Raw genomic sequence first — 25,050 nt, 5'->3', positions numbered from 1 at the left:
CATCATCACCACCCCCGGTCACGAAGCAGAAATCCAGGGGCCATCCTTGCTTCCTGCCTTCCCTGTCAGGCCCCAGCTCCACCCGTCCTGCCCTCAACTGTCTCACACTGTTCCTACCTCTCTGTCCCCCCAGCTCCAGCCCCAGCTCAGGCCTGGACCGCTCCCTGCATCCTCACCCTGGCCCACCCTTGCTCACAGCCCCCTGTGCTCCCTAGCACCTTAGCCTCAGTTTGAAGCCCTGAGCAGTCTGGTCTCTCCCACTCCTTTAGCCCCATCTTCTCTCCAAGAAGTTTTTCTTGCCCTCCCCAAACTCTCACGGTGGCCCAAACACCTTCGGCTCTGTGCTCCTTCGTGTGCACTATGCTTGTCCGCCGTCCCACACCCATGCCACTGACCCTGCCTGGAAGGCCTTTTCCTTTTCCCACCCAGGGAACCCTTTTCATCCCTCAAGAACCAGCTCCAGTGTCCCCTCCTCCAGGCAGCCTTCCCTGATGCCCTCAGGGAGGAGCCAGCCTAAGCCTCCTATGGGAGCTCCTAATTGTCCATCTCCTCTCGTGGACAAGGGTGGGCACTTAGTCCAGGTCATTTCTGTGCCCTGGCAGTGCCCAGTTTAAGGAGCCTAGGGAAATGTGAGGGGAAGCGTGAGTGAGTGAGTGAGTGAGTGAAGGGACACCTCCTTTGGGGAGTTCCCCGGCCACAAGAGAGAAGCCAGGTGGACAAAGGAGAGGGCTGAAAACAGAGGGCAGCGAGGCTTCCGGGAGGGGATGAGGCTTGAACAAAGCGGTGAAGGATGACCAGTTGGGTGCCTGGCAAAGATGAGGGGGGTGAGCAAGTGCAGGGGTGTGGAGGTGGGGGAGACCCGAGGGTGGTCTGGGCACTGGACACTGTGCTGTAGACCTGAAGCTGCCCTAAGAGATGGTGACCGAGGGGCTGGCAGGGGCTTTGAACGGCAGGCTGAGGGCTGAAACTCTGCGGCTCCAGGCACTGGGGAGCCACAGAAGGCTGTGGGCAGGGGAGGCGCTGTGAACAAACCCCCGTGAGCAGTCATGCCCTGCCAGGGCTGATGGGTGGGTGGCAGAAGGGACTCCACTTCCGTCTGCGCCCACAACGATCCAGGCAACAGATAATTACCGTCCATAAGGACACAGTGCTGACTGAGACAAATAATTACTGTCCACAAGGACACAGCGCATGGAGCGCACAGGCTGGGACAGAGGCAGGCAAAATAACACCCAGCCAGGATGAGTGTGACATTGTCCTGGTGGACCGAACGCCCGGGGAATGAGGGGTAGGAACGACTCAGGAGGACTTCCCAGGGTGGTGACATAGTTGCAGTGGAGGGCAAGGCTGAGGGCCAAGCACAGGCGACATCCTGGCAGCTTGAGCAAGAGAGGTAAATGGCCGGCCACGGGCAGGAGCAGGAAGAGAAGCCAGGTTTGGACCCCAGGTGGGGCCTCCCCGGTCCTGTCCCCACAGCTCAGCGCCACTGCTTGTCCCTCCACAGGCCATCAAAGATCTCCGGACACTGGGCTGCAGAAAGGCAATGATGAAGTTTGAAAGGCACACGCTCCTGGTGAGTGAGGGCCTCGGTGTCGCTGTCTGAGAAACGACGACAAGGAGGGTGCCCATGGGGCCTTGGGCGGGGGGTCAGAAGGCAGGAAACCGGGACCCCAGGCCTGCCACCTCCTGCCTGCCTGACGGGGCTGGACACGCCCCTCTTTGGGCTTCGGTTTCCCTCATCTGTCACAAAGTGGGGGGGGGGAGGCTCCGCGGGGAGCGGCCCCGTGGGAGGGGGTACGGAGCCGGCAGGTGCAGCCTGCCTGGGCCCTGACCTGGGCCACGCCATCCCCCAGGAATACCTCCTCGGGGAGGGGAACCTGAGCCAGCCTGCCGTTCGGCTCCTGGGAGACGTGATGGCCGAGGACGGCTTCTTCTATCTCAGCTTCGCCGAGGCCCTGCGGGCTCACAGCTGCCTCAGCGACCGGCTCCGGTGAGGCGGCGGGCTGGACAGACGCGGGGGGCCGATGGGGCGAGTACGGAGTGGGCGGGGCTGGCGGGGTGGGCTTGGTCTGTAGAGATGAGGGCATGGACCCAGGGGGCGGAGAGAGGCGCGCTGGGTCCCGCCACACTCGCCTCCGCATCCCGGTTCCTCCAGGGGATGAAAGGTGCCTGGAGAGTGGCGTGGCCCTGAGGGCACGAGGCGGGGTTCCCGGGTCACACCGCTCTGCTCCCGGGCCTCGGGGTGGGGGGTAGATGAAGGGGTGGGATTAGAGGCAACCGGCAAGTGAGAACTGGAGCGGGGAGGGGGGAGTGTCTGGGGAGAGGCCGCTGCGGAGATGCAGGGCCCGAGAGCCCGTCACGCACCCGCCCCGCCGCAGGTACAGCCGCATCGCGGGCGGATGGGACTTGTTGCCGCGCGCGCTGCTGAGCTCGCTGTCGGGGCCTGTGCTGCTGCACGCGCCCGTCGTGGCGATTAAGCAGGGGACGCACGAGGTGAGCGTGCACATCGAGCCCTCGCGCCGGGCCCGGAATCTGAAGTCCTTGACGGCCGACGTGGTGCTGCTGACGGTGAGCGGGCCCGCGCTGCAGCGCATCACCTTCACGCCGCCGCTGACGCGCAAGCGGCAGGAGGCGGTGCGCGCGCTGCATTACATGCCGGCCACCAAGGTGTTCCTGAGCTTCCGCCGGCCCTTCTGGCACGACGAGCACATCGAAGGCGGCCACTCGAGCACCGACCGACCGTCGCGCATGATATTCTATCCGCCGCCTGGCGAGGGCGCGCTGCTGCTCGCCTCGTACACGTGGTCGGACGCGGCTGCCACGTTCGCTGGCCTGAGCCTGGCCGAAGCCCTGCGCTTGGCGCTCGACGACGTGGCTGCGCTTCACGGGCCCATCGTGTACCGGCTCTGGGACGGCAGGGGCATCGTCAAGCGCTGGGCGGAGGACCCGCACAGCCAGGGCGGCTTCGTGGTGCAGCCCCCGATGCTCTGGCGAACCGACAAGGATGAGGGTCAGGAGTACGACTGGGCGGTCCCCTACGGCCGCATCTACTTCGCCGGCGAGCACACGGCCTACCCGCACGGCTGGGTGGAGACGGCCGTCAAGACGGCACTGCGGGCCGCGGTCCTGATCAACGGCCGGACCAGCAGCTGAAACGACCCCCGGACCATCAACAGCATGGGGCATGTGCATGTGGCGCCCGCCCACCACCACCCGCGCAGCCTCGAAAGGGGGCGGGGCACCCACTCTCCAGCCTTACATGCGGTCACCGCTCCGCACACGACCCAAAAGAGGACCCAATATTAAAGTATTTTTGGAAACAGCGGTGTGGTCCCGCCCCCTCCCTGGCTCAGTCGCTTCCCCAGTTTGCAGGGAGCAAAACCATTAGCCCTCGCGGTAGAAGGGGCTGCGCCTGTCCTGGAGCCCCAGAAGTTGTCCCACTTCTTCCTGGGCCGTGGGCTCCGTTTGGGGGAGTAGGAGGTACAGGATGGACACCGCTTTGCGCCACTGGTAAACGTTAATCACAGTGCCCACGACGGCTGTCATGACACAGCGGGATCCTTATGCAGGTAACAAAAAGCCCAGCCGACACTGGGTTAAACACGAGTTTATTTTTCTCATAACAAGAAGCTGGTAGGTAGGGCCCCAGAGGGAGCAGCCCCGCAGGCCCTTCCATCTTGGTTATGTCTGGGATGTGCCCCTGCACCCCATCCTCACTCCTCCAGAAGCCCCCGACTCAGGCAGGTAAGGGAGCCCTGCCTCCACAAACCGCCACCACTCACCCCCAAGGGGCCTCCTCTTAGGCCTCACTGGCCGGGTCAGGGTCACAGTGGTCAGATATCGACTCTGCAGAGTGGTCAGAGGAGACCACGAGTCACCACCCCCTCTCCATCTAGAGCCAAGCCAAGTGGTGGCCTCCCCCCTCCACCTACTCGAGGCCAACTAGATAGGAAAGTGTCAGTTTCAAGAAACCAGCTAAGAGAAGGGAGGCCTGGTGGAGAGCCCCGCCCCTCTTTGCGCCTCCCCTCCCCAGCCTCCAGGAGGGGCGGGGTCGTGGGGAGGAGCTGGATAAAGTGTCTGGTACTGAGCGGGCGGCCTCGCCCAGCTCGGCTAAGAGTCCGCACATTGCTCCTCCTCCTCCTCCTCCTCTGGCAGGATCTCCAGGCTGCTGTCAGGCTGCGGGACTGTGTCCACGGGGGGCGGCGGAGCCGGTGGGGCGCGGGTGGGCGACAGCGGCAGTGGGGAGGCAGGTGGCGAGGGGCTCTGGGGCTCTGCGGGGGGCGCCAGGCCTAGGATCTCCTGCACGTTGTGGGGCAGCTCCTGGCGGGTTGGCGGGTAGGAAGCGAGAAGTCAGAGGTTTGCTGGGGGTCGGGGGGGGGCTATCGGGAGGGGTCAGGGACTCACCCGGCAGGCGGTCAGCTGCAGGTAGAGGGCCTCGGCCCGCGTCAGCACGTCCTCCACGCTCAGCTTCATGGTCAGCTCGTTGATGTGCTGCGGGCGGGGGTGGATCAGGCCTGCCTGCCTGCAAGCACCCAGCCACCACCGCCCAAGCACCTACTCTGTGCCTCGTGCTGGGGTACAATTGAGGGAAGACAGACCGGGCTGGCCCTCTTGGGGCTCACAGTGGAGCTGAGGGATCAGGAGAGGTCATGTTCTCTCCGGCTGCTTGCCAGCGCAGCATTCAAGGAAGGAAAAGGGCACCGAGCCCTACCACCGCGGCCCCGCCCCACATTAATGCACTGGGGCAGGGGCAGGTGGCCCACTCATGCATGGGCCACATGCTCTGTGAGGACACTGCAGGGAGCCAGGGATAATGGGGTAGGAGACAGACAGACCCCGTCTCCTGGCCACCGTGCTCACAGCTTAGCCAGTCATACTTTCAACAATCCTATTTTGAGTACCTACTACCGAAAGGTACTGTGGCACAGGGGCAGGGCCAGCCTCCACGGAGTTCACACCCAGGTGATGTGTCTTCTCCACACAGGTCAGGATGGGCAGGGAGAGGGAGGGGACTGGGAGGGAGCCAGGGTCTCACCTTGAGGATCTCATTGGACCCGAAGCCTGAAAGCATGAGGGTGTCCCGCTCCATATCCAGGATGGCGCAGGCCACCAGCAGGTGCAGATTGGGGCCAGGGAGCCCCGTCCACAGCACCTAGCGGTTCCCAGGGGAGGGGTCACTGCAAAGCCTCTGCCTTAGGTCCCACCCAGGTCTGCCCCACGCCCTGCCCACCTCCCACCAACCTCCCTGCCCCACCCACTGGCAGTACAGCCAATCCATTTCTCCTTCTCGGCCCTCCCACCACAACTGGCTGGCTCACCTCCCACAGCCGAAGGACATCCGGGAAGGGGAATTCCCTCTTGAACCAGATGAGCAGCCACCGGAAGCAGAAGCAGAGAGAGCCAGAGTCCTGGGAGTCTAGGGGAGGACAGCGGTGGGAGGGGCAGCCCTCAGCTGAGAGCAAGCTCAAAATCCACTCCAATCCCGCTCTAATTCACAGGGCACCCGGTGGTCGGACTGGACTCTAAGAAGTCACTCTGGCTGTAAGAACCCGCACCAGTCTACGCAAGTGGAGGGACAGCTTCAGAGCGGGGACAGGGACACTCAGTGTCAGCAGAAACCTTTCCCATCCTGCCTTCCAGGCTCCAGATGAGGTGAGCTAGCCCCGTGGTCTCCACTCTCATGCAGAAGGGAGGCAGCAAGACCAGTCCACTCAGGAAAGAAAATCTATTCAACATCCAAAGCTGGGGGAGGTGGGAGGAAACTGGCCCTCGTGTACACTGCTAGCAAAAACGTAAGCTGATAGAATTTCCTGGGAAAGCAGTGATGGAGACAAATGTTTCAAAAGATGTAAAAACATGTACTGCACTCGATACAATATCACTTCTTGGAATTTAACCTAAAAAATAATCCACGAATATAGATTCATCACGGTGAAAAACTGCAAATAACCTAAAAGTCCAGCAGGTCAGGTTAAATCTATTCTTATACATCATTAAGATGGACAGAACACCATGTAGTCGATAAGACTGATGATGTAGGGCTTCCCTGGTAGCTCAGTGGTTGGGAACCTGCCTGCCAATGCAGGGGACACGGGTTCGAGCCCTGGTCCAGGAAGATCCCACATGCCGCGGAGCAACTAAGCCCGTGCGCCACAACTGCTGAGCCTGCACTCTAGAGCCCACATGCCACAACTACTGAGCCCACGTGCCACAACTACTGAAGCCTGCGCACCTAGAGCCCGTGCTCTGCAACAAGAGAAGCTACCGCAATGAGAAGCCCGCGCACCACAATGAAGAGTAGCCCCCAAGGGCTTTCCTGGTGGCTCAGTGGTTGAGAATCTGCCTGCCAGTGCAGGGGACATGGGTTTGAGCCCTGGTCTGGGAAGATCCCACATGCCGCGGAGCAACTGGGCCCGTGAGGCACAGCTACTGAGCCTGCGCATCTGGAGCCTGTGCTCTGCAACAAGAGAGGCCGCGATAGTGAGAGGCTGCGCACAGCGATGAAGAGTGGCCCCCGCTTGCCGCAACTAGAGAAAGCCCTCGCACAGAAACGAAGACCCAACACGGCCAAAAATAAAAAATAAATAAATAAATTAGCTTATCATTATCTGCGTTCAAAAAAATAGTATGAGCAACAGCAACTTTAACTTTCTTTTCTTTACGTGAATTCCCTGCATTTTTTACACTGAACAAGCAATGCAGTCAAATTTTAAAGCCGAAATGCAGCAGTCCCCGCCCCAGCAGCCCAGAGAGCCAGTTTCCAATCCCGGCTCAGGGGTGACTGGAGATGAGAGCTGGTTGGAGATGAGGAGTGTGAGGAGCTGCACCCAGGTCCTTCGTCTGACAAGTCTGACAGGACACGAAGGAGCCACCTCAGCAGGCAGCGGGAGCGCGTTTGGCAGGGGTAGGGGGCCCACATTTGCATTCGTTGAGGTTTTGCTCCAAACCGCAGTCCTGCTTTTACATATCAATTCTGGGTTCTGTGAGGATGTTTCTCTTGCTTGCACCACGTCCAAACATCCTGGACATTGTCTGTGGTCACTCCCAGAGACTCTGCAGCAAGGTCTGTGGGCCCACCCTCATCCCCTGCCTACCTGCCGAGACACGTACCCAGGAAGTCGCAGAGCGGAGGGTCCAGCACCCTCAGGAGGAGCAGGAGTTGCCCAAGCTGCCGCTTCATCGTCTCCTGACTCTCCTCAAAGTTCCCGTGCTGGGGGAGGGAGGGCCACGTGAGGAGCCAGACCCCAGCTCTTGAGGGGGCCTGTCTCCCAGCCCTGCCGAGCCTCACCACGAGCTCCATGAAGCCACAGAAACACCAGAAGGCATCCACCTCGTTCTGAGTGACGTAGAGGATTGGGGAGAGAAGGTCACTCATGCCCTGGACGTAACCTGGGGGAACACGGGGTCAGGGCCCAGCCGAGGCCTGCAGTGTGCTCCCCCCGCAAGGCCAGCCCCCAGCAACTCGCCCGGGCTGAGCCGCACCAAGGTCGAAGTGGTACATGCAGTAGGTAAGGAGGATGTCATTCAGCAGCCCCAGCCCCGGGTTCTCGGGGCCCTCGTAGAATTTGTTGGTCCTGTCGGTGCGGCTCACATCTCTCTCTGTGGGGACAGGGGGCAAAGTGCAAAGGCGTGAATGGTGCACCCTGTCCCTGCCGGCCGGCCGCCAGCACACCTAGGCAGGTGTGGGTAGTCCAGAGACCATCTCGCACGCTCTCACGTGAGGTGCTGTGCTTCACGCTCACCAGCTCGCCACACCCTCCCAGCAGCTGACAGTTACTAAACCATCAACAGATGGGGAGACTGCGGCCCAAGGAGGTAGAATCACTTGCCAAGATCTCACAGTGAGTAGGTGGTAGATTTGAACCCAGGGAGTCTGGCTCCCCTCCCGTGCTCCCCCCATCCCCGACCCCAGGGCAACTCATCCCTGCTCACCCCCGTCTCACTCCCCCTCCATCCCTACAGATGGCCTCACTCCTGCTCTTAGGGAGACAGGGGGCTCCCTCGGGTCCCTCCCGGCTGTTTCTGGTCTCACCATCCCACCCTTGCCCCCCACCAACCAATGAGGCTGCGGTATCCGTGCAGCAGTGAGTTCCTCCGCTCCTGCTCTGGGCTCACAGATTTCCACTGCAGCTTCATGCGGAAATACTCGTCCCTGAGAGGAGGGGAGGGGTGAGATGCAGGGACACCCCCGCCTCCTCATCCTACAGGGCTCAGCCTAGGTCACTGCCCCTGTGCTTCCCCTCCCCCACATCTCTCATGACACAGAACACCCCTGTGGGATCTTTTTGTTCCTGTTGTTCAAAGTCTGTTACCCCCATTGGACAGAGAGCACCGGGGCAGGGACCGGGACACACGGCAGAGGCACAAGATATACGAGGAACGACGAGAGGTGGCCCCATGGGGTTAGGAAGCCCGCTGCAAAGCGGTGACCACTGAAACGGCACGGCGCCAGAATGAAAATGGCATCGGAGATGGGCTATGGGCCCTGCAGGGGCAGGGCCTGGCCCACTGCCTCTGTCCCCGCTGTGCTCAGGCCGACGGCCCGTCTGTGCACGCATAGCGTGCCGGTGCCGGGCCGCCCACTGGGATATGCTGTTGATCAAAAACCTCCAGTCGACTCAGGAGGCCAGAGGCTGGAGCGCAGCAGGGCAGGAGCCATGGCGTCTCACTCACGTTTTCTTGCGCACGTGGGCCTTGTGCTCCTCGGCTGAGCCCTCCCAGCTCAGGTACCCCAGGAGGAACTTCCAGGCCTCGCGTCGCAGGCTGGGGCTCAGACCCTGGAGGGCAGAGGGCAGCTCAGACGGGCCTCCCCTTGGCTGCCCGCCGACCCTGCCCAGGCCTGCCCACCCACTCGGCTCCTCACCCCGGAGAAGATGCGGGCTTTCAGCTCAGGGACCTGCTGCAGGCGGCCCTCGGGGCCCACGCGGTAGGCCCACTCCTCCTCTGTGACCGGAGGCGCCCGCTCCACAGCCGGCCTCGGCCCTAGCTCCACCTGGGGGACACAGGACGAGTGAGCCCAGCGCCTCGCCCAACAGCGCTCCCCAGCCCACCGCGGGCCACTCCGAGTCAGCTCAGAGCCCTTCTAAGTTGCACGGACGGACAGAACGTTTGGGGCGGGAAGCATCTCCTTGGCTGGGTCAGTGAAAAGGTCACCCCCCAAGTCAGGCAAGTCCCCCCAGTAATAACAGGCACCAGGTGCACAGGCTACAGGCACCTTCCACCAAGTCACTCATGAAACCCGATGAGGGCGGTGCTGTTATTATCCCCATCTCACTGGGGAAACAGAGGCCCCGGGAAATGCAGTCCCATGCCCATGGTGACAGCCAAAGAGCAGCAGCGTCCACCCTGATACTCACACAGGAAATGACCTCAAAGCCAGGCTCGGGTTCGTCATCGGGGGCTGGAGGCAGGTCAGGGGAGGCCCCCTCCTGGTGAGGCTGCAAGGCTCCCCGGAAGAAGTTGGTCACACGGGAGAAGCTGCTGAAGGTGGTGGAGTAGGGGTCCTGGAAGAAGCGCTGGGGACAGGGCCAAGGGGCGGTCACCGTCCACCCTCCCTGCCTGGCCTGCACGGCCCGCCCTTCCCTGCCCACACCGGCCAGCCTGGCGCTGGGGACTCACAGACACCACGTTGGAGCTGTCCTGGTCAAAGAGCTGGAGGTGGTGGAAGGAGTTGGAGAGGGCCGAGGAGTCATGGGGGAAGACAAGGTAGAGGCGGGAGTCCTGCGGGGAGCTGTGGGCAGGGCATCTGGGTGACACACAGGCAGGGTGCCCCGCTTTTTTTTTTTTCTCAGTGTCCCGACTGCCCTTGGGGAATCCCTCATCTCAGGCCTGAGACCCCAGCTGGACCCCAGGGATGGCACCGACCCCAGGGCTGGTCAATGAGGGCCTTCCACCTCCCTGACCAGGGTGACTGACTCAGGGAGAGGCCAATGAGAAGCAGCCCCAAGATGCTGCTGGAAAGTGAGAAAGAGGTGCTTTCTACCCACCGGGGCCCCCAGAGAATGACAGCAAACTCAGAAACAAAAAGAGCAACTCTTTCTGCATTCTGGGACCCGGGTCCCGCCTGATGTCAAACTGCCCTTTGATTTTGCAGTTACACGCGCCACTCAAGTCTCTTTTTCCTGCCTTTAAATCAGTCTGGGTTGTATTACTTTCACAGCCCTGAGGGAGTCAGGCTGCAGCCCTGGAGGGGTGGGGCCTGGGACAAGGCTCACCTGGCCAACAGCAGGTAACGGCTGAGGACACGGAGCAGGGCGCGGGTGCCCCCGCGGTGGAAGTGCAGGGCGGGCAGGGAGCCTCCGGCCTGCGTGACCAGGACCAGGTATGCCCAGCTGAGGCCCGGCTTGGAACGGCGGATGGACTTGAGCTCCCCCAGACTCACGGAGAAGGCCCAGGAGCCCCGGGGGGAGCTGGGCTCTGCACCTAGGGGGACAGCAGCGTCGGGAGCAGGCGGGGGGCGGGGGGCGGGGGCGCGTGAAGCCAGAGGTGGCTCAGGCATCTCCTGAGAGCCCACTGCGAGCCAGCCCCAGGCCCTCTGGGAAAGGAGCCCAGTAAAACTGGAGGGGAGCCTGGGGGACAGGTGCCTGCCCCCAAATCTCCCCAGGCTCCCCACGTCTGTCCCCTGCCCCCCCCAACCCTGCCTGTCTCACCTCCCACCCTCTCTTCACTCTAGACCCCTCTCAAGCCACAGCAAAAAGGCTGTGGTTTCCTAAACACACCCAGTGCCCCACACCTGTGGCCTTGCCCCCGCTGCTCTCTCTGCGGGGAGAGAAAACTCTCAAGCATCCTTCAGAGCTAGGCTGTGGCACCACCTCTTCCTGGAAGACTTCTCTGCCCCCTAGGGGGTTAGATACCGCCTCTGGTGCCCCCAGCGCCCTGTGCGACTCCAGGATGGCCCGAATTACCCTGTCACCCTGCAACCGTCACCGCCACAGCCTGGAAAATTCCATGGGCAGGACTTACGTGGAGGTGCCCACAGCCAATCAGGGAGCCCAGCCTGATGAGCAAGGCTGCAAACCCCAGAGACGCCGGCCACGCTGGACCTGGGCTGGGGACCGCCCTGCACCCCCCACCCACTCTCCTGGGACTGGACGCCAGTGTGGGCGGCCATCTTGACTGTGAGCAGCACAGCCCACGGAGCCATGACCACTGAGGGTAAGTCGTGTCTCCGCCTGCCCCCCCAGGGGCACCAGCTTAGTCTACCTCTCGTGGGCTCTGAGTGGCGGTGCCGTGGCCGCACGGTGCTGATGACGGCCCAGTCGGGTTCATAGCCGGGGTCAAAGGTTGGTTCCTCCTCAGAGGTGCAGGAGTCTCCCCCACTGGTGTCCTTGGGGGAAGACAGGAAAAGAGACTGAGGGACTGTGGATTCAGAGTTTCCAGATCTGAGCCTCGAGGCCACCCTGGGAGGTAGCCCCATTGAACAAAGAGGGAAACTGAGGCACAAAGAGGGCACAGCACTTGCTCTCAGGGTCGGTCACCCAGTGCAGCCAGGCAATGAGCCAGGACTTGAAGCCAAGTCTCACGGTGGCTCTAACCAAAGCACCCCCACATGGAAAGCAGACAGCTAGGCAGGGGTTGGGGTGCTTTGCAGTCAGACTGCCAGAGGTCGCTGTGCCTAAAATAAGTAGGTAGGAGTTACTAGAGTAACTCAGATCAGGACCACAATCGGATACCACTTCACACCCACTAAAATGGCTAGAACAAAAAAAGACAGGCAATAGCAAGTGTTGGTGAGGATGTGGAGAAACTGGAACCTCTTACACTGCTTGTAGGATTGTAAGATGGTGCAGCCACTGTAGAAAACAGTCTGGCAGGTCCTCAAAAGGTGAAACGTGGGATTACCATATGACCCGGCAATTCCACTCGTAGGTATACACCCCAGAGAAATAAACATGAACACCCACACAAAAACCGACACGTGAATGTTCACAGCAGCATTATTCGTGACTGCCAAGAAGTGGAAACAACTCACCATCCATCAAACTGATGAATTAACAAAATGGGTAGATCCATACAATAGAATTTTATTCAGCAATAAAAAGGAAGGACGTTCTGATAGATGCTACAATACGGATGAACCTTGAAAGCAACCTAAATAGAAGAAGCCAGTCACAAAGAACCACATGGAGTATGATTCCATTATATGAAATATCCAGAATAGGCAAATTTATGGAGACAGAAAGCAGATTAGTGGTTGCCAGGAGCTGGAGGAGGGGAGTACAGGTACAGGGTTTCTTTCAGGGATGATAAAATGTTCTGGAATTACACGGTGGTGATGGTTGCAAACGTGTGTGAATACTAAAAACCACTGAATGATGCACTTTGACAATTTTAAGTTTTCATAAAGCTTGAATTTTTTTGAGTCTGATGGTAAGTGCATTCTATCTGAATAAAAGAAAAAAATAGCTGGCTCGTACTTTGTTATGAAAATAACATGAAGTGCCCAGCATGGGGCCAGCTGGTGGCTGCTTTTATTGACATGAGCCCAGAGGCCTGTTGGGCAGATTCAGGGAAACCATGCAGAGCAGGGCCATGCTGAGGGTCAGAGTGCAGTAAAAGCCGATGATGCTGGCCATGAGCCATGGAGGAGGGCAGGGAGGGGACAAAATGTGTGAGGATTGCAGCAACTGTGAGAGAATTCACATCTCATGTGTCTTCTTCCTCTATGGGAAAGGCTAGAAAGGTAAAACATTTCCCAGGCTCCCCTGAAGTTGCGTTCCAGGCACAAGAGCCTACCAATCAGCTGCACTCAGATCTACAAAGTGGAAATTAGATAAGGGCAACTTCCTGCCACTCTGGCTGGTGTTTGGCTGACAAGGAAAAAGGAGGAGTCTTATCTCTGTCTTCACCTCCCTGCACACAGAGCGGTAACTGGGGCAGCAGTGGGGCCGATTAGCAGCTCTGATGTTAGTATTCTTGAATTTGACAACTCCAAAGACAGTCCCATTCCCTACAGCCCTGCCCTCACTGGATCTCAGTTCCCCTGGCAGGTCAGTTCTGCAGTGTCAGTCCTATTCCTCTAGCTTTTGTAAAAATTCTGTAAGCCTCCATTAACCCCTTGCTACTTAAATTAACTGGAGTGTTTTGTGACTCCTGCAGTAAAACTCTGCATGATTAGAAGGACTCAGACTGTGGGTCTACCCAACAGCCATTTCTGCTGGATATTCCAGACTGACAAGCCACTCCCACAACAGAAGCTGAAATATCCCAATATCCACTTTCCCAGCCTTCCCTGCACTTCTGAATGGCCTAGGGACCCAACTCTGGCCAGTGGAAGCTGAGGGTACATCCGCGGGGAGTTTGAAGAAGGGAATTCCTGATAAAAAGGCACCTACAGGAGTGAACACCCTATTCAGGTTAGCCTCTATGTGCTGTCACGGGAGGACATGGTGTTTGGAACTGTGGCAGCCAACCAGGGCCACGAAAGGCAGGCCAAGGAATGGCAGGGACACCTGTCCACAAGCTGCCAAACCAGCCCCTGGCAAAGCCATCTGTGCCCTCCCTGTTTTGTGACATGAAGAATTTGATAATTTTGCCAGTGTTTACACAAAATAATGATAATTAGTAGTGTTGCTTGTCAAATATTTGCAGCTCTCCGCCCCTCGGGCATACAGTAGGATTACAGCTCACTGAACTCTACTGGCTGCGTGGAGACATGCAACTTGTTCTGGCCAAAGGGCTGGGATATATCACTTCCAAGAGGGACTGTTTAACTGCCAGGGAAAGACTTCTAGAGATCTCTTTCCCTCTGCCACAAGGAATGAAACCTCTAAGATGCTGGCTGCTCTAGCAGCATGCTTCCTTGAGTAATCATGATGAGCAGAGCTCTTTTGCCAACCTGAGATACACACGTAGAGTGGACAAAAACAGTTAAAAAGGCTGGAGCTCCAGCGGCCCTTCTGGACCAGAAGGCAGCCTTAAGGACAGATGCCACATGTTGAGAATGGATGCCACATGCTGAAGATTACAGAGCAAAGTTGGAAGGAAGCTGAGTCATTGATAACATAGGAACCTATACTGCTGACTTCTGGGCTTTGTAAAAAGAGAGAAATGAGCTGTTATCTTGTTCAGGTCACTGGTATTCCTGTTTCTATCGTGTACAACCAAATGCAACTCTTAACTGATGTGAAGGTTTCTGGGAAATCTCGTTTTTCCTGATAAAAAGGACAGATATGATTGGTACCCTGCTGGCCCCTTTTTCCTGCCTTAAAAGGAAGATGCAATGGCTGCAGCTGAAGTGGTCATTTAAACACCACTAGAGCAAGCACAGAAGGTTCTCAGCAATCCAGGCCTTGATGTCACTAACCAAGGACAGCAGCCTCATACCTTTTGGAGTCTTGTGAGGTGAAAGAAAAAAACTTGTTTGCTCACTGGGTTGTCAGCTCAGTTTTATGTTCCTTGGAGCTGAATGTATCCTGAGTTCATAGGTGTCCTTCCCACTGATGCCCGTCTCAGTGGGTTTCTGTTATATGAAAATAAGAGTGCCAAGGAGAACAGCAATGTTCTCAAGAAAGGCGCTCAGACTGCCTGTGAGGCTGGTGAAAACGCAAAATCCTGGCTGCTGCTGCTTCAGCTTCCATAGGGGAGGCTCTGGAATCTCCATTCGAAACCCCATGGCCCTAGCTGAGGCTTCCTCCTCTCTTCCTGGCCCGTCACACTGGCCTCCTCCCCGACCTCCCAGCCCCCAATCTCCCTCCATTTGGTCCTTCCATCCATCTCCCACATGACCCCCCAGATGGGGCTTTCCATACCCATACCTTTCCCCTCCCAAGGCTCACCTTGGCCCCCAGGACAGGGTCCAAGCTTCGCAGCCTGGCATTTCAGGCCCAACCATCTTTCCAGCAAAACCCTCTACAGAGACATCCCACGTTCCGTTGTGCCCTGAAACACCCTTCTTTCTGCTGTCCCTGAAATATATGCTTTCGGTTTTTGGGGGGTTTTTTGGCCGTGCTGCGTGGCATGTGGGATCTTAGTTCCCCAACCAGGGATCGAACCCGTGCCCCATGCAGTAGAAGCGCAGAGTCTTAACCACTAGACCACCAGGGAAGTCCCCGCTGAAATATATTCTTGCCTGCTTCTCATCTTTAAGAGTCCCAGCCCAAATGTCTGCTCTCCAGAAAGAGACATGCTCTGGAATCAGTATGTCTGGGTTCAAATCCAAGTTCCAGTACTTCCTAGCTTTTCTGACCTCAGGAGAGGATGAGAGGATGAGGCTTCCTCTCATCGTGCCTCAATTTCTCAAAAACAGAATGAGGGGTGAGGGAGGACTTAGGCAGTGTCTGCGCTGGATTCATCTCTGGGTCCCAGCACCATCCAGCACAAGGGCCTGACAAGGAGACATCTGGAAATGAGAAGGGCGAGGTTTTGTACCCAGGGAAGGAAGGAATCCTGGCGAAGTGGATGAGTAGCCTCTGTCGGGTCTTGTTCCCTCTCTGGACATGATGGCAGAACTGCCCAAGAGAAAATGCCACACTCCGTCAAGTCCTTATGGGCTGAGAGCCCGTGGAACCTGAATCCACAGGCTGAGTTGTCCTCTTGCACCCTGGCAGAGCTCTCCCAAGAAGCAAAGGGGGTGAGGAGGCAGGCAGCTACCCGCCATGGCCACAAATCTCATAGTGTCTACTTTCTTTCCGTGAATGGGCATCTTCAGACCCATTTCACAGAGGAGACGAAAGTGAGGGACAGAGAGAACTTAGGTCCCAACCAGGACCACACATGCTCCTAGGGTAGGTCTGGAATTGTATTCAAGTCCTTCAAATGCTTTCCACTGCCCAGACCTAGAAAAAAAGCAAGTGGAGAAAGGGGAAGCAAGGGTAGCCTACCTTCTTGGAGAAGAAGATTTGGGTGGAATCTCCAGCCTCCTCTGCAGGAGCCCAGTGCAGGAGGACGTCATTGTCCTGAGGGAAAAAAAGAGGGGTTGGGGGTGCTTTCCTCCAAACTCCCCAAACCATATTTCCAAACTTCCTCCCAGTTCTGGACCCTCAGCCTTAGAAATCCACCTCTCCTTCCTAACCTCCCGTTGCTGACCTCCACAGTACACTCCTACAGACGCCGCCTCCCTCCCGCTCTAGGCCTGCCCGAGCCCTGCTCTCTCCCGGCCTACCTTCTCCACAACACGGATGATGCCGGCGATGAGGGAGTCCGGGTCTTGGTGCTTCTTGGCACTGGTGTGCAGGTACACGCCTCCTTTCTCAAATACCACCTAGGAACGGGAACCATTGAGGGGCGGGGCCCAAGCGTGGGAAGACACTCAAGGGGGCGGGGCTCAAAAGAGAGCCAATGGGAGCAGACCCGGGGGAGGAGCTATTCACCAGCGGGCGGGGCCCGGGGTACATGTACCTAGGGGATGGGGCCCGGAGTGAAGCCTGTATAGCGCCAGGCTTCTCTGGCACTCCGGAGGATGGGGAGGGGAGAAAGGGGGAGTGCATTCCAAACTGGGCGAGGCCCAGGAGGCGGGGCTAAGTGATATGGGTCTCCCTAGGGCAGTGGAAGGAAGGGTGACAGCGTGTTTATTAAGGGAATGGTGTGCTTGTTAAGGAGGTGCTGGGCTCCCAGAGTCCCTGCAAGGCCTGAGAAAGAAGCAGACCACCGGAGGGCGGCGTTTCGCATAGACGGAAGCAAAAGAATGCGTCTTCAGTGCTTACCCTGTAACCGGCGCCCTCCATAGCCGCGGCCGAGACCTCACTGCCCCGGCTCCCTCCTTTTCCGGGTCAGCGTGCTGTCACATCCGGGCAGGAGACTCCCCTCAAGCTCAGACAGTGGTGGCGTCCCCATCTGTTCTAGAATAGGAATGGGTGTAACCATTTTTCAGAATGGGGTGGTTAAACTTGAACCACGAGGTTTCAAGTCACGTCACAGACGCTAAAGGTGGAGCGGTCAGTGCGCAGGCGCAGTAAAACAGTCCTAACGGAGAGGTAAACAAGGGGGCGGGACCAAGAGCTCCACCCCCTTGCTCAAACTGGCTGGGAAAGGCCGACTCCTTTCTCCATATTGTGTACTGGCATCGAAGCCAAAGAGATGCCATTTTGCTCGAGGGCACGGACAAGGCCGGTCAGCTGCGGCCATATTAATGCGGGGCAGTCCCATCTCTCTGCGGGGCGCGAAAGCAAAGTCCTGGAAGAGAGAAACGGTTAAAGAAAAAGGTGAGAGGAGCTATACATCACACGAGGCCCCGAAGGACTCGGGTTAACGGGACGAAGCCGTCAGTATCCCCGGGGACGAAGCGGTCCCAGAAGAATTCCTGAGTCACCGTCGAGAGAAAGCGTTCTGAGCCGCCATATTGAAGCTGGGCAAACCGAAGCAAGAAAGGATGCCATGTTGGATCTTTGCCAGCCTTGGTGCTGAGGGGACAGGCTGGAGAGAGAGCCCATATATACCTTATGGGCAAATGATGCCAGGCTGGTTGCCATGTCATTAAAGGGCCCTGCTTTCCACCAGTTCTGTGGAAGAGATTATTATGGGGGAGGGACGTTAGGTCGCTTGCATTAGTATACTGTGGCCCTGAGTGTGCGTGTGCATTTTCCCCATATTTCTTGGGGAAATGTTTCCGAGCAAGCTGAAGCTTTTCTTTCACCATCTTTCTTATGGGCACCCTGCCGTCGCCATTGCCCCACTGTGATCCGGCGAAGCCCCCGTGGCCGCCATGTTAGTCTCGGGCGGCCGGGATAAGGGAGGCGGAGTGTGCAGAGTGGAGGTGGGCCAACCACGCGGAAGTGACGCAAGGCGCCGCCATGTCTTTTGAGGGCGGCGACGGTGCCGGGCCGGCCATGCTGGCTACGGGCACGTGAGTGGAGGCGGCGTTGTGAACCGCGGTGTGGGGAGAATTTGGCCGTCCGGAGGAGAGGGGCGCTGGGAGGGCGAGCCGCTCGCGGGAGGGGTATAGCCAGCGTAGATCAGAGGGCAGAAATCGCCCAGTGACCCTACGCTGAGCGCTGGAAAGGTGTCGCCCGCGGGAACCGTCGTGTCTGACCCGCGGCAACGCTTAGACAGCCTTATCCTCCGGTCTCTAGACCCACTAGGATCTTTACTTTGGCCGTGGACCATGTCCACAGGGTCGGGGGGTTACTCGGTGGGGCCTCGGGGCGCCCCTCACTCGTCCAAAGGCGGGACTTCCGGTCCTGGCCCCCACCTGGGCGGGCTTTCCTGTTTTCTTCCTAGAGAAGTGGGTCTTTCCCTGGACCCCCGGGCGAAGTGGGGACTCTGAGCGGTAGAGAAAGACCCCAGACATTCACCTGCCCCCGGCCACTGGGTGCATCCTTGAGTTCCTCCCACCTTGGGGCGGGGGAGGGGTTTACTTCCAGTTTGACAGGTGGTTGGAGGGGACTTTGCTAGCATCCCTCATTCCTTGGGGGGCTTTTCCTCTTTCCTCATCTCTTCCTGGAGTCACTTTCCTCACTACATCTCACCTCATCCTAAAAGGCCAATCACCTTACCTGTCCCTTTCTCCTCCTGTGGAGGACAGGTCTTACCTCCCTCTCTCCCTAATCTTAAACACCTCCATTTGGGGGGAGGGGGGATCTTCCATCTCTAAGCTCCTTGGAAGATACAGAACTTCCTCCGGAAGCTGAAGGGGTGGGAGATTCTCCTGTGGGGTACTTGGCTTGGCTACTCTCCTGTTGGTCTTGGCAACTCTCCTGTTGGGTAACCGACGCCAGAGAGCTCCCAAGCCTTGGCAGAGAGGTCTGCGTGAATCACCCTTCTCCTCTTTGAGGTGTGTGGGACCCTCATGACCCACTCACTCCCACTTCACTCTTTTCAGCTATTCTAAGCTATAGGAGTTTGATCTACTCTTAGAGATGTCGTCTAAGAGAGGAGTTGAATCTTGGTTTCCCAAGGGAGTGAGAGCCCCCTGGCCTAGCACTACAAGGCTTTGTGACATTGGACCAGTCATTTCCCTGCCCTGAGCCTCAGTTTCCTCCATCAGATGGGGATGACCCAAGGAGTGGCTGTGAGACCCTGTGCAGCTCCCAGTGCTCTTGGGATTTGGAGTCAGGCAGACAGCAGTTTCACCCCACTTCTGCCCTTTCTAGCTGTGTGCCTTCTGGCCAGTGCCTTAAGCTCTCTGAGCCTCACTTTTCCCATCTGGACTAGGAGATCATAAATCTTTCCTCATAAGGTAGGCAGGATGGCATTTGGGATTAAGAACAGGTTGCCAGATCCAGGTCCCAGCTGTCCATCTCTCTAGCTAAATGACCCCGGGCAAGATACTGAATCTCCCCGGGCCTCCATTTGCAACTGTAAAGTGGGGTGATCATAGCTCCTCCCTCATAGGGGTGGTGGGAGGGTGGAATGAGATTGTTGATGACACACTCGGGTCCCTGCCTAGCCTGTGGGAGGTGTGGTATAAACTTGCTTCAGGGTCTGTCAGGACTGGTACTGGTTGTGCCTCACTGCAAGGGCTTTGTACTCGGTGAGCTTCAACTGTCTCATATGTAAGGGAACAGCTCCCACCTTTGTGGGTCAGGTAGGAGGGCAGATGACAGGTGCAGAGTCCCTGCACAGAGTAGGTGCTTAGCAAACACTGGCTTCTATGATCTTGAGTCACAAAGGGCCTGCGAATTGAAATCAAACTTCTACGACCCTGGAGGGCTAGATCACAGCCCTGCTTGAATCCCCCCAGTGACGGGGAGCTTGCTGCCTCTCTGCGGAGGCTCCTCAGCGGCCCAGCAGGCCTAGCTCAACCACTGGTTTACAGGGAGAAGACAGGCACAGAGAAGGCCATTCAGTGGTGCAAGGTCACACAGCAGTCGGGGCAGGAAGCCAGGCCCCTTGTCCCTTGTTCTTCTCACCTTGTAAGGAGATGCATCCAAGCAGATTGTCTGCTTGGGGCTGACCTGTCCTGGGGCCACGGATCACTGACCTCGGGTTGCTCATATTCTGATGGAGGAGGCAGCCAGAGGTACAGCTGTCACAAGCTCGTGTGACATGAGCTATAGTGGAGGTAGCCCAGGGCATTGTGGGTCTAGGGAAGGCATCTGATCCATCCTGCGGGTCAGGGAAGACTTCCAGACAACCTGCTGGAACAGTCTTGTAGGAAGTGCAAGAGCTTTGTGGGCAGAGGACAGCCGGCACCCCATTTTCTGCTCAACCCCCGCTCTCTGAGACCTACCATGTGCCGGGCTCAGAGATGAATCTGACGCCCACACTGGCTGGGGAAATGGATGTGGATCCGGGCACTGCTCCCCAGAGGGATATGTGCTAGAACGGGGGTCACTCAGATATTCTGGGAGCCCACAGGTGGGGAGGGGCCAACCTGAGCTCCGGGTGAGTGCAGGAGTGACAAGTACATGGAGGACAAGCAGTCCAGGTAGAGGGGGTCCGCCTTGACCGAAGGAGCGTGTGAGGATCTGAGGCCAGGGGCGGGCCCTCCAGCGCCGGGCTAAGGGGCCATGACCTTGGCCTGGGGATGCGGGGGAGGAGCAGAGGCAGCTCCAAGGGGTAGAAGGACCCCCTGGGGGGCTGTGTGCCAGCTGGACCAGAGGCTGCGGCAGTGGTCCAGGGCAGCACCGTCCATCAGAAATATGATCTGAGCCACCTGTATAATTTCAAATCTTGTATGAGCCACATTAAAAAAGTGGAAAGAAAACAGATGAAATTCACTTTCACCCTATATTTTATTTAGCCAGCATAAATAAATGTGATCATTTCAACATTTAATCAACTTCAGATTGCTCATGAGATATCTTACATCCTACCTTTTTGTGCTAAGTCTTGAAAACCCCGTGTGGATTTCACACTCATGGCACCTCTCACTTTGGATCAGTTACATCTCAAGTGCTCCCTAGTCACGTGTAGCTGATGGCTTCCGTGTTGGACAGGGCAGGGCCAAGAGGAGAGAGCGGGGCTGTGGGGACGAGGGATGGGGCTGGGGGGAAGATGCGGAGCTCAGCTGCGATCAGGTGGAGAGGAGGGGTGAGGGTGGAGTCCAGGGACTGGTGGACACACGGGGCTGAGTGTGGACGGCGAAGTCAGCGAAGTCTCAGCCCACTGTGTCGTGCTCTGCCCCGCAGGGCGTGGATGGCGTCGGGGCGCCCCGAGGAGCTGTGGGAGGCCGTGGTGGGGGCTGCCGAGCGCTTCCGGGCCCGGACGGGGACGGAGCTGGTGCTGCTGACGGCTGCGCCCCCCCCGCCCCCCCGCCCGGGCCCCTGCGCCTATGCAGCCCACGGTCGAGGGGCCCTGGCCGAGGCTGCCCGCCGCTGCCTCCACGACATCGCCCTGGCCCACCGGGCTGCCGCCGCCGCCCGGCCCCCCGTGCCCCCACCAGCACCGCAGCCGCCCAGCCCTGCACGGAGCCCACCCCGGCCTACCCTGGCCAGGGAGGAAGATGAGGAGGATGAGGACGAGCCAACCGAGACAGAGACCTCTGGGGAGCGGCTGGGCGTCAGCGATAACGGAGGTGAGAAGGGCAGGGGCCGGGGCTGGGGTGGTTCTTGGTAAGTTGCCTCCTCAGTGGGTTTTTCTGGAGGGATACAGCTTGCTTGTCTCTGAGCCCTAATGTCCATGGAAGCTGCAGGCTTGCCTGTGACTCACTGTGTGACCTTGAGCGAGTCATTTCTCTTCTCTGAGCTTCAGTTTCCTTCCATCATGTCTGGGAGCCAGCTCTGTGCTGGGAGATGCTGGGCACAGAGAAAGCCAACTTGGGGTCTTTTCTCTAGGGACTCTGGGTCTGGCCAAGGAATTGGAGTCCTGACATGAAGCAGTGCCCTGTGGAGCCCATGGTGGGGGAGGGAGCCTCCTGAGCCGGGAGCATGAGTAGAACAGAACTTGTTTCCAAATCTGGGGTGCCTAATGCCTGTGAGAGCAAAGACAGGAGTTAAAGAGGAGTCAGGGGTACAAGCAACAGCTGAAGAAGCAACTGGCTGCATTGGGGGAAACGTGGAGGTTGGATGCTTCCCAGAGACTGCACTGTAACATTAGGGCTTTGAAGAGTGAGTAGGAGTTCTCTGGCAGTGGGTGGGTGGGGGACTCAGTAAGTAGTTACTCATTTGTTACTGTTACTACCAACGGCTGACTTCCTCTCTGTTGCTGGAGAAACCCTCATAGGGTTAAGGGCACAGACTCTGGAGCCAGGTGACCTGGGTTCAAATCCTGATGACACCACTTACTAGATTTGGGACTAAGCGCAAGTGAGTTAATCTCTCTGTGCCTCCGGGTCCCCATTTGTCAAACAGGGATCATAATCATCTCATATTTCTCTCAGCCTGTATTTTGAGTCAGTTCATCCCAAACAGATCTTACAGATTTCATGTTTGTCCAGCCAGTTGCTTTCACCTGGGGATGTACCAGATAGAGAGAAACTGGATTTATTTCTGCCGAAGGCCAGTCAGATAACCAGGGGAAAGGTGTTCGTGGCAGAGGGAATAATTATTCCAGAAGCCCCGAGGCTTGCAAGGGCCTGGCCAGTGCAGGGAACGGAGAGGCGTTGGCAGTGGCCGGAGTCTAGAGCGCATGGAGTCCAGCGGGACTCAACTGGCCCGGGCCTCTAATGCCATCCACAGGACTCTTTGTGATGGATGAGGATACCACGCTCCAGGACCTGCCCCCCTTCTGTGAGTCAGACCCTGAGAGCACGGATGGTGAGTGTCACAGGCTGTCCCCATCCCTGGAGGGGGGGGTGGGGAGCTGGGAGGAAGGCAGCTGAAGACAGAGGCTGAAGTCCACCTTCTCTCTCAGATGGCAGCCTGAGCGAGGAGACCCCCGCTGGGCCTGCAGGCTACTCAGTGCCCCCGGCCTCAGCCCTGCCCACACAGCAGTACGCCAAGTCCCTGCCCGTGTCCGTGCCCGTCTGGGCCTTCAAGGAGAAGAGGACAGAAGCTCGGTCATCTGATGAGGAGAACGGGCCGGTGAGGGGCAAATTGGAGGTGGGGAGGAGGGTGTCAGGAAGGGCTCAGAGCTGTCTCCTCCAGGAAGCCCTCGGGCGTGGATGCCACGTTTCTCAGGATTGATCCGCCCCTCCTACTCATAAGGCTGGCTCTTGGGCTAGAGCCCTGCAGTTTTAACTCTCACAGCCTTGTAATGCGCCCCAGTGCCTTGTAGAGAAAGCAGCCTCTCCTTTCCAGGAACAGCTCCGTTTATAGAATACGTGGTTTGCGCAGGGCACAAGTATTTTAGTATCCCCTCCAGATGGGGAAACTGAGGCTCAGAGGGGTCAGGTCACCTTCCACCCCCACCCCGCATATTCCCGGCCCCTCCTGGAGTTTGTGCCACCTCCCTTGTCCTCTGTTCCTCCCTCCCACACTGTCCTACACATGGAGTTCCTGGGCCGGCCTGGGTGGGCCCTTATCTCCCATCACTAAAGCTCCCTGAAGCAGAGGGGAAACTGAGGCACTGAGAATACACATGACTTCCTGAGACTCAGCCCATAAGGGGCAGCGCTGGGATTGGAAGCTAGCTTACTTTTGGAAAAGAGCTATGGACTTGCAGGGAGGAGGCCTTGCATCCCATGGTTCCCCCTCCCTATGACACCCCTCAGTGTCCTCATTTACAGACTAGCAGGGTCCATCAGCTGCTGCTGTCCTTGTTTGTCACTGGTGGAAACACAGTTAATTAACTGAACCTTTGAGGCCTGAGTGCTGGGTCCTGGGCTGGCCTCCGAGAGGGCCCGGGTCCAGCTTCTGTTCGTGGCCTCTCCCATTCTGCTGGGCGTCAGGCCCAGCTCAGGGTGACAGGGGCCTTAAGGGAGGTAGTGCTAGGTGCTGGGGCTGCAGGCAGAATGACAGGACCCCTCCCCAGTGGAGACTGACAGGGAGAGAGCTCCTTTCTCTACGGCGCTGGTGACATGGTCGTTCACCCTTCTTTAGCAATCACTGTGCTGACTATCTCAGAGCCTGTTGTCAGCCCCGTGTTTTAAGAGGGGAGACTGAAGCCTAGGGAGGTAAAATCCCTGTTGACAACTAGTGGGTGGCAGAAGCCTGATTAGAACCTGACTGAATCCCGAACCCGGATCCTTGGACGTGAGACCCTCTGGGTGCACACAGCCGTGATGGTCAGCAGACAGGCAGCACTTCTACTATGTGGAAGGACGGCGGTGAGACAGGCCTCCGTGTGTGCCCATAGGAGGCGGAGAACGGGGGGAGGAGAGGCGCAGGAAGGCTCTTGGAGGAGGTGGTGTTTTGAGTTGGGTGGCAGAACCCTAAATGGAGCAGGACAGGGTGAAGGGCCTTCCTGGCCGTAGGCATCGCAGAGGACCTGGAGCCCAGGGTGTAGGCTCTGACCCCGTCCGTGTCGCCGTTCCCGCAGCCCTCCTCGCCGGACCTGGACCGTATCGCGGCGAGCATGCGCGCGCTGGTGTTGCGGGAGGCCGAGGACACTCAGGTCTTCGGGGACCTGCCGCGGCCACGGCTCAACACCAGCGACTTCCAGAAGCTGAAGCGGAAATACTGAGGCCCAGGGAGCTTCCCGGCCCGGCGTCCGCCCCACCCCCACACTACACCCCTGCCCCGCCCCCGGGGCCCGCCAATCCGAGTCAGATCCGGGACCGGCCTCTCGGGCCACCAGGATTGACCAGCCCCTGCCAACCCCCGCTGCCCTTCCAGTCCACGACCGCTCCCGCGCGGATGAGCGAAGCCTGTCCAGTTTCCCGATTGGGTCTGTTTTCTCTCTGCCCAGCGACAGATTCTTTCTGTTAAGGGATTGTCTCGCTCCCCGATCGGGGCGTGGCTAGTTGGCCAACTTCGTCGTTTTCCGCCTAGCAACAAGGGCTTTGCTCGCACGGCATTGGCTCCATTCCTGAAAGAGCACAGTCAAGCTCCAGGATTGGGTAGTGGCCCTCGACTTCAGCACAGTGAATGGGCAGCTCCTTCACTTGATTGGCTCGAACACTGTAAAGGGCTTGACCAATCTCCCGAGAGAGCCATCACCCTTCCTGAGTTCCCCCACCTGATTGGCTCCACTTCTGGGGGCGTGGCCAACCCTCTTCCTGTGCCCAGGATTGGCCTGTGGCCTTAAATTTACGTTCTTTACACTACTGGGGCTGGGGTCGTCTTTTGCCGAAGTCCTGACAATTGTCCCTCTGGCCCCCTCAGGGATGGCCCGATCCTGTTCCTGCGTCTC

The 25,050-nt window shown here is 58.2% G+C and overlaps 3 protein-coding genes across 4 annotated transcripts in view; 2 read left to right on the top strand and 1 right to left on the bottom strand.

The window, feature by feature from the left end:
• The window catches only part of IL4I1 (interleukin 4 induced 1), a 34,639-nt gene extending 31,317 nt beyond the window's left edge, over nt 1-3,322 (top strand). Inside the window, exons 8-10 of the mRNA XM_082607621.1 lie at nt 1,505-1,573; nt 1,854-1,990; nt 2,379-3,322. Of these exons, the coding sequence (XP_082463747.1) occupies nt 1,505-1,573; nt 1,854-1,990; nt 2,379-3,153 (981 nt within the window). The 3' untranslated portion in view covers nt 3,154-3,322. The remainder of the gene's footprint in view (nt 1-1,504; nt 1,574-1,853; nt 1,991-2,378) is intronic.
• A 269-nt stretch (nt 3,323-3,591) lies between these two features.
• On the bottom strand, nt 3,592-17,377 carry TBC1D17 (TBC1 domain family member 17). The gene is made up of 18 exons (XM_082607197.1): nt 17,158-17,377; nt 16,644-16,778; nt 16,103-16,201; nt 15,822-15,896; nt 11,203-11,326; nt 10,215-10,422; nt 9,619-9,730; nt 9,357-9,515; nt 8,864-8,992; nt 8,674-8,777; nt 8,058-8,152; nt 7,483-7,599; nt 7,289-7,389; nt 7,111-7,210; nt 5,319-5,416; nt 5,036-5,152; nt 4,405-4,491; nt 3,592-4,320 (listed from the first exon to the last, which is right to left on the bottom strand). Exons 2-18 carry the CDS (start codon nt 16,662-16,664, stop codon nt 4,111-4,113), a joined length of 1,956 nt encoding a protein of 651 aa, XP_082463323.1. The 5' UTR covers nt 16,665-16,778; nt 17,158-17,377; the 3' UTR covers nt 3,592-4,110.
• On the top strand, nt 17,027-24,959 carry AKT1S1 (AKT1 substrate 1; the record flags this gene model as incomplete). Of its 2 annotated transcripts, none has more annotated exons than XM_082607199.1 (5): nt 17,027-17,141; nt 21,009-21,394; nt 22,497-22,574; nt 22,672-22,841; nt 24,238-24,959. In XM_082607199.1, the coding sequence occupies 4 exons, from the start codon at nt 21,016-21,018 to the stop codon at nt 24,379-24,381; spliced, it is 771 nt and encodes a 256-aa protein (XP_082463325.1). In that variant the 3' UTR covers nt 24,382-24,959. The 2 variants fall into 2 exon arrangements, with proteins under 2 accessions (XP_082463325.1, XP_082463324.1); XM_082607198.1 differs by lacking the exon at nt 17,027-17,141 and adding an exon at nt 17,730-17,782.
• Between the last annotated feature and the right edge of the window lie 91 nt (nt 24,960-25,050).

The sequence above is a fragment of the Mesoplodon mirus genome, assembly GCF_964341445.2.
Source record: "Mesoplodon mirus genome assembly, chromosome: 19".
NCBI classification, from domain to species: domain Eukaryota; kingdom Metazoa; phylum Chordata; class Mammalia; order Artiodactyla; family Ziphiidae; genus Mesoplodon; species Mesoplodon mirus.
This window is presented reverse-complemented; position numbering and strand designations above follow the sequence as displayed.

What these genes read in the sequence shown, in the direction of transcription:
- TBC1D17 (XM_082607197.1), bottom strand. Translation starts at nt 16,664, where the DNA reads ATGGAGGGCGCCGGTTACAGG. An exon ending in GCTTTGAGGTCATTTCCTGT is followed by an intron (nt 8,993 to 9,356) that starts GTGAGTATCAGG and finishes TGTGTCCCCCAG; the next exon opens with GTGGAGCTAGGGCCGAGGCC. An exon ending in GTGGCTTCATGGAGCTCGTG is followed by an intron (nt 7,211 to 7,288) that starts GTGAGGCTCGGC and finishes TCCCTCCCCCAG; the next exon opens with CACGGGAACTTTGAGGAGAG.